The sequence below is a fragment of the Telopea speciosissima genome, chromosome 2 (genome assembly GCF_018873765.1).
Source record: "Telopea speciosissima isolate NSW1024214 ecotype Mountain lineage chromosome 2, Tspe_v1, whole genome shotgun sequence".
Taxonomy (NCBI): domain Eukaryota; kingdom Viridiplantae; phylum Streptophyta; class Magnoliopsida; order Proteales; family Proteaceae; genus Telopea; species Telopea speciosissima.
This window is the reverse complement of record NC_057917.1, coordinates 16,266,535-16,274,421: the sequence shown is the minus strand read 5'-3', so window position 1 is coordinate 16,274,421 and position 7,887 is coordinate 16,266,535. Positions and strand designations below refer to the sequence as shown.

The following is a 7,887-nucleotide window of genomic DNA, read 5'->3' as shown; positions in this document are numbered from 1 at the left end:
TAGAAACTATATATATTTCTTTATTGTGTAGAAAATTCTATTCTTTAGTTTACTTCTTCTCCCTATTACCCATCACCCCATAATTCTCCATTTCCATTCTCCAAAACCCAATCAAATCTCAATTTCTCAATGTGGGTGAACAATTCTAACAACCCGTCCTTTCTCTTTTTATCCTGCAAGCACCACACTACCACCACACACACACACACAAAGCACACATACACTCAGTTTTCTTCAAGCTTTTTCGTGTGTCTAATGAAAATGTTCTTATTTCTTATCAACCAAACAGAGACTTTCATGTCTTAGCTTAATTATTTTCCTAACAACCCTTCCTAAAGTAAATCTCACTAATTCATCTTCACGATACTATTACTATATATATTCTCTCCAATCTCCACTACTCACTCCACGCTCTTCTATTCTCAGTTTCTCTTAGTAATCCTTCACATGGAAACCTTCGTCTTCTTCTTCGTTGGGATAGCCACATTATCAGCATATCTCTTCTGGTTCTATTTCCTAGCTCGAAACCTGTCCGGTCCAAAAGCCTGGCCTATCGTGGGAAGTCTACCCGGTTTAATCGCGAACCGGTCTCGTGTTCATGATTGGATAGCAGAAAACCTTAGACGGACTGGTGGATCTGTCACTTACCAGACTTGTATTCTTGCTCTTCCTTTCATTGCTCGTAAGCAGAGCTTCTACACAGTCACTTGCAATCCTAAGAATATTGAACACATACTTCGAACCCGGTTTGATAACTACCCGAAAGGTCCGACATGGCAAGCAGCCTTCCATGACCTGTTAGGTCAGGGAATTTTCAACAGCGACGGCGATACATGGGTCATCCAACGTAAGACAGCGGCGCTAGAGTTCACCACTCGATCACTCCGTCAAGCCATGGCACGGTGGGTCAACCGGACTATTAAATTCCGGTTCTGGCCCATTCTGGCCGAAGCGGCAATGAACCACTCCCCTGTAGACTTGCAGGTAAGGGTGTCAATCAGTTTAGTTTTGATTATTTGGTTTGGTTTAAGAAAATAAATATAAAAACTAAAATCGAACCGAATTGAAAATAGAAATACATTTTTAAAACTAAAATCGAATTGACTTGATTGAGTTTGATTTCGGTTTTTATTTGGTTTTGTATTCAACTTCTTAGTGGGTTTTAATTGAGTCTCATATTCAGTTTAGGTCCTATTTTAAACGTCAATGCTAATTATTTTACATAGTCACTAATGAAAAACTCTTCTTTGATAGGATTATAGTCCATCAAACTTTTCTCAAACATTAAAATGGAAAAGAATTTATCATTCAATTTTGATTAAAAAACGTAAAAAATGAATACAATTTTATACGGTTCTTTATTTGATTTGAAAATAGATAACTCCATTCGATTTTAAGCATGAAACCGAACCTAAAAAAGATTCTAACTTTAAAAACTAAAACCGAACTGATTTACTTTGGTTTAATTCGATAAGATTTTAAACGTCTAAATTGACACTCTTACTTTCAGGAGTTGTTGCTGCGCTTAACGTTCGATAACATATGTGGGCTCACTTTTGGTAAAGACCCAGAAACACTCTCGCCCGAGTTACCTGATAACCCGTTCGCTCTCGCGTTTGACTCGGCCACCGAGTCGACTCTGCAGAGACTACTCTACCCGGGTTTCTTTTGGAGATTTAAGAAGGCTTTAGGAATCGGATCGGAGAGGAGATTGAAGGAGAGCTTAAGAATCGTGGAGAGTTACATGATGGATGCAATCATAGCACGCAAGGAAGCACCTTCAGATGACTTGCTTTCTCGGTTCCTTAAGAAAAAAGACATTAATGGAAACTTCTTCCCAAGCTCGTTCCTCAGTTTTATTGCTCTCAACTTCGTTCTTGCCGGCCGAGACACTTCATCCGTTGCACTGAGTTGGTTTTTCTGGCTCGTCATGACTCACCCACAAGTGGAAGAGAAGATCATCAACGAGATATCAACGGTCCTTAAGAAGACACGTGGTGATGATCGAAAGAAATGGGTGGAAGAGCCGTTGGTTTTTGATGAAGTGGATCAACTTGTCTATCTGAAAGCAGCGTTATCCGAAACGCTTCGATTGTATCCGTCGGTGCCGGAGGATTTCAAGTATGTCTTATCGGACGATATTCTACCTGACGGAACAGTCGTGCCGGCCGGTTCGTTGATTACTTACTCGATTTATTCGGTGGGAAGGATGGAAGCCATATGGGGAGATGATTGTTCGGAGTTTCGACCGGAACGGTGGATCTCGCAGGACGGGGAGAGGTTTGAAACGCCTAAAGAGGCTTACAAGTATGTGGCGTTCAATGCGGGACCGAGAACTTGTTTGGGGAAAGACTTGGCTTATTTACAGATGAAGTCGGTGGCTGCGACCGTACTGTTGCGTCACCGGCTATCGTTGGTTCCTGGTCACCGTGTTGAGCAGAAGATGTCGTTGACGTTGTTTATGAAGAACGGGCTGCGTGTGTACGTACACGAACGAAATCTGGAAGGGGATAACGGCAGCGTTACCTGTTCCAATTAATAATATTGGGGAAACTTCTTTGGTGTCTATTTCTGGAACTGCCAATTGGGGCGGAACTGCAGTTGTTGTTTGCTTTGTTTTCTATTTGTCTTTCAGGTTTGAATTGATTCAAGATAGGATGGGTTCAAGGGATTTTTCACTTGATCATTCACTTCGTTCATTACTTTATTACATGTTGTAACGTAATTTGTCATGCTATTTATGTCTTAATAATGCCATAATGCAGTGTAATTACTTTGTAGTACGTGGCCCACATCTCTCTCTCTCTCTCTCTCTCTCTCTCTCTCAGTCTGTGTCTGTCTTTCTTTTAGTAGGTTGACAGCAAAAAACATAAAAAGTCTTTCTTTTAGTGGGTGACTGGCGCTGCGTTTGGTTACTTTGCTTGGGGAAAAGAAAGTGAGAATAGGTGGGTGGGGGGGAAACCAACACTCTATACCGTTCTCCATATAGAAACCGATAAGAAACCGAAACCAAATCGAACCTGAACCGAGACCGATGCCAAACTGGTGAAATCGAACTGAAACCTGTCTAAATCGATCGATTGACACCCCTAGGTAGGGCACATGATGGCCAAATTTGCTGCTACCGATCGAGGTTGTAGGAACTTTAATAATAGGAGGGGGGGGGGGGGGGCTGGGGAAGATACGGGATGGGGATATGCTCCTAGGTGGTTTGAACTTTGAACTCATGACCTCTTATTTGAGGAGTTGGTCTTTGTCAACTGAGCTAACACGTTGGGTTAAAAAAAAAAATTGTAGGAACTTTATTATAGGCTTGCAGCCAAAGAAATGGAATCGCAAAGGGTATTTTTGAAAATACTAAAGCTTAGTAAGGCGCTTGTGGACCCAAAGGGGAAGTGAATTATTCCATTTCTTTGGCTGTCTGTGCTTGGATAATAGAAATTTGTTTTTACATAGCAACCCCATATCGTATACATGGAAGTTGGCCCTGACGTTGGTGCAAGAGCCACACGACCAAACAACATTCTTGCCCATTTTTAAATGTACTTTTAGATATGGGAAAAGGTTCTCCAAACTGCTAGGAGATGGTACAGTGGCACCTTTTCTCTCAATCTCTCTCATCTACACATGGAATGATCTTGTTGCCCTCCTATATATAAAACCATTTTCTTGCACTTTATTGGAGCGCTCCTCTTATGCCAGTTACTTATAGAACCATCTCCCATGAGATATATTTTCTTCCCCTTTCAACCTTCCCCACGGTGTCTACTTATTTTTAACATTGTCCACAGTTTTATCTCTACCCCATGGCAATCTTCCATGTGGGATGAGCTCGAGGATGATGTGGGTATTGGATCAACAAAGTCCTCACACCTCTTGTTCCCAAATTTTTGCAGTTAGAGTGCTCGCTTATGGTCCTTTCTTACAACTATACCATCCCCATAATATAGGGTGCATCTTGTTGTCACCAAAATGGTTAAATGAGATGTTGTAACTTGGTATTCAATTTTCCCTTGTCATTTTCTTAAAATTTATTTTTTATAGGGGTGAAAAAGGGTTTTCATAATAATTTGAAAGTGACTTGTCATTATAACGATATATTTTTGGAGTAGACATATAAAATGACAGATTTTACCTTTCTTTTATTTTTAAAAAAATATTATACTGAAAGGTCAAATAAAAAAGGTAAAGTGATGTCCTTTTTTCTTCACTAACCAAGTTTTCTTCCCCAACCTTGGTTTTTTCTCTTGTTGGGTAGGGGTAGACGATTTATTTAAGAAACATACAACATCTCATGGATTGGAGAGGGAACATAACTCTTGCAGCCATTGAATAGAATTAAGCCAAACTGTCATGCATGTGATTGACAGCGCCTGCTTCCAAACCAGGAAGTCAGCCACGCTGTTAATCTCCCTTAGTTACAACAAGATTTTACTATAAATAAATAAATATACATGGTTGAAATTATAAATTGCTTAACTTTATACTAATATTTTGATATTATAAGGCCTCATTTAGTTGGTAAGGTAAGTGGATTTTCATTGTAGAAGTAAAATATTGAGAGACATAGATTGAAGTGTGTATATAAAACACCAAAAGCTGAAAAGAAACAAGTTAATACGTTAAAAACCAATATTCCCAGGTAAATTGGCTGTAATGAAAATTTATGGGCCTTGCCCTTACATGGAAAAAAAGGTCATAAAACTAAAATGCTATACTATTATAGTATTATTGGACAAAGGAAAATTTATTTCTGCAATTTGAGTGCTAAGGCTTGGGTGCAACTCCTCCAACTTGAACACAGTTATCCTTGAGTATGTTTGGAAGTTGTGGGTAGGAAGGGAACATTATAGGCCAGCAATTGTTGTTAACTTGAGTAATAGCCTTACAACAAGCAGATTCAAGTTTAAAAGGGAATGGATTAATCCAAACAAAGGTAAATATCTGTTGTCCACAGCCTTGTATGCTTTGAATGGTTGACCAACATCGATGCGCCTTTGGGTATAGCTAGGGATGTAAACGGATCGGATTCGGATCGGATACGGATCGGATGTGATCGGAGTCGGATATTCCCTGACCAAATTCGGATACCTCTAAACGGATTCGGATGCGGATCGGATTCGGATTTTTGACCATCCGTTTACATCTCTGCCTTGTGTAACCTGGACCTTCCTCCCCCTAGTGGATACAATTCACTCTCAATCCATATCTCTTAGATCATGATTCCCTTTTCATTATATTCTAGAACTTATTGAATCTTAAAAAACCGTCAAAATCATTATTTATTTAATTTTTTATTATTAAGTATTCGGATTTTTTTTCGGACGGATTTTAATCGGAGTATTCGGATTATTTCCCGGATATCTCTAAACGAATACGGATGCCTCTAAACGGACACGGATGCAGATTCGGATTCGGATTTCGGTTATCCATTTACATCCCTAGGTATAGCCCAGGTGGGAGGATCCCTATAAAAGGGTTCCCTTTCAAAGGGTTACCTTCTTCTTTTGGTAGTTTCCAGGTAACCTTCGATAAGTCAGAAGTAGTAGTGGAAGTAGCAGTGTATGTTGACATGCTTGTGCATGCAACAATCAATAGTAACACAGTCATCACTCTTGCTCTATTCATCCTGTTCTATCAGCTGATAGAAGTAGAAGCAAGGTTGGTTTTGAAATGAGGGTTGTCAGGAGAATGGGGAATTTATAGGGTTGTTTTGTTAAGTGGTGTTAATGGATACAATTGAAACGGTATCTTTTACTCTCCTTTCGTTTTCTCTTAATTTGAGGGAATTAATGGCATGGAGTAACTAACCATTTATGGGAGAGGAAGGAGACCTGTTAATTAAAGTGGTAACCTTTTGTATTAACTACATCCCCCCCCCCCTTCCCCTCTTGTTTGCAATAAATTGATATTAACTATTTTTTTTAAAAAAAAATCCTAGAATATGGCCATCAAGCTAGAATTAACGCAACATGCATCTATTTTGAGCCACTTGGAGGGATGATGTGGCTAATATTTAGTACTGGTCAGATTGAGCATAGGTCAAATTTAGTGGTTTTTACTGGGAAAAAATAATAATTCAGTGTTCTGCTTTATCCATGTCATTCACGTTAACGTGGAGGCATTCCTAGATGAATACAAGGAATCAAAAGATAGGGATTATAAATCCCTACAGAATATAAGATCGGCGGGATCATCAAACTAACAAAAGCGATATCTTGCCCGCCTTGTAAAATCATCCGATAAAACATCCCTAATAGAGAGAGGGAAGCTAGATACCGCCTGAGAAGATACTCCACATTTTGCTGCTAGTTTAGCAAGGTAATCCGCTATGGGATTTGCTTCCCTAAAACAGTGAGAAATTTTTTAGAAGATATGATTCATGAAGGATTCAAGGGCGATCCTCTCCTGCATTGAACCATGGGATGGATTTGGAGTGAAGAGCACTAATACCTGCTGCCGAATCACATTTGATCAATAACTTTGACACGCCCAACTGTTTAGCCCTCCCAATGCCTTGCATTACAGTGCAACCCCCTGTGTTTCTAAATTATACACCATGACCCCCTGAGTTTAAGGTACTTGTTACACTCAGCCCCACTCCGTCAAAGCATTCCCGTTAGTTGCTGATGTGTTGGCTATTGATGCCTTCAAATGACTAATATATCCTTAATAGGATGTGAGCTTACTATTTTGCCCATAGGGCAGTCCTAACTTCACACCCCCTTTCTGGGATTTTTATCTGCTCCATTACTGACACGCTCCATTTTGCCCCATTAGGTTGGGTGGGTTAATGCCAAAACTCAAATTTGATCATAGGATTTGAGTATGCCATGTGTCAACCATCTAAGGGGTAAATGGAGCAAAATGGAGCGTGTCAGTAATGGAGTAGATAAAAATCCCTTTTATCTGCTCCATTACTGACATGCTCCATTTTGCTCCATTTACCCCTTAGATGGTTGACACATGGCATATTCAAATCCTATGGTCAAATTTGAGTTATGGCATTCACCCACCAACCCTAATCTAACCCGAGTTACCTATTCTCTCTCCTCTCTCACTCATCCCCTCTCTGCGCAACTCCACCTGCAACACTGCCCCTTTGGGTCCTCCCACCTCCATCATTTTCTTCAAATCGGACTGATTTCTACCAAATCCATTCACTAAATCTTCGAACAGGAGGAAGAAATTAAACCAGCATGGCAGAACCATGAATGACGGCACCGAAGCTGCCTGCTATCATCAGATTGGTTCTCTATCCTTCCCCTCTTGCATTGTTCCTAATTGTGAGTGTTTCACTTGCAGTTGTATATATGCAACGATGATTTAATGTTGATCTGATTTTTTCCCATTTTCTCTTCTTTTGTATGCTTCTTCGATTCTGGCTTTTCTTCTCTCGCACTTTCCTGGACGCCCCCCTCTTCCTCTCTCTCCCCTTCATCTAAGACCTTTACCTTCTCCAATCTATTTTCTCTACTATCTCTTCTCTTTCCTCCCTGCTTCGCTACTCTACCGCCGCAATTCCGTCTCAAGGAAACTGCACACTACTCTTCATTGACGGGCAGAGATTCTTGAACTTTTCGATTAAGAAAATATAGTGAATATAGAGATTTTTGTAAGTTTATCAAGAAAAAAGGAAACTGCACTACTGCCGCAATTCCGTTGCAAGGAAACTGCACTCTGCTGATTTTTGTAAGATTTTTGGGGTTGCGGTTTGGTTTAAGTAATTATTGAGCCGGCTGGATTGGGTTGTTTAGAATGATTGGTTTGAGTAATTATTGAGCCGGTTGGGTTTGAACGAAATTTTGAAATTTTTTGAATATTTTCATTTTCAGCCATTGGATGGCTTCTTGTACACGTGGAGTGCTTAGGTCTTATGGAAGTAAG

General features: G+C 40.0%; 1 protein-coding gene across 1 annotated transcript; it reads left to right on the top strand.

Annotated features, from left to right (window-relative positions):
• Positions 1–417: 417 nt before the first annotated feature.
• Positions 418–2,539, top strand: LOC122649873 (cytochrome P450 86A1-like). Its single transcript, XM_043843131.1, has 2 exons — positions 418–984; positions 1,511–2,539. The coding sequence occupies exons 1-2, from the start codon at positions 448–450 to the stop codon at positions 2,537–2,539; spliced, it is 1,566 nt and encodes a 521-aa protein (XP_043699066.1). The 5' UTR covers positions 418–447.
• The last annotated feature ends 5,348 nt before the right edge of the window (positions 2,540–7,887 follow it).

Coding starts and splice junctions, on each gene's coding strand:
- LOC122649873 (XM_043843131.1), top strand. CDS start 448: ATGGAAACCTTCGTCTTCTTCTTCGTTGGGATAGCCACATTATCAGCA. Junction 985..1,510: donor ACTCCCCTGTAGACTTGCAG/GTAAGGGTGTCA, acceptor TCTTACTTTCAG/GAGTTGTTGCTGCGCTTAAC.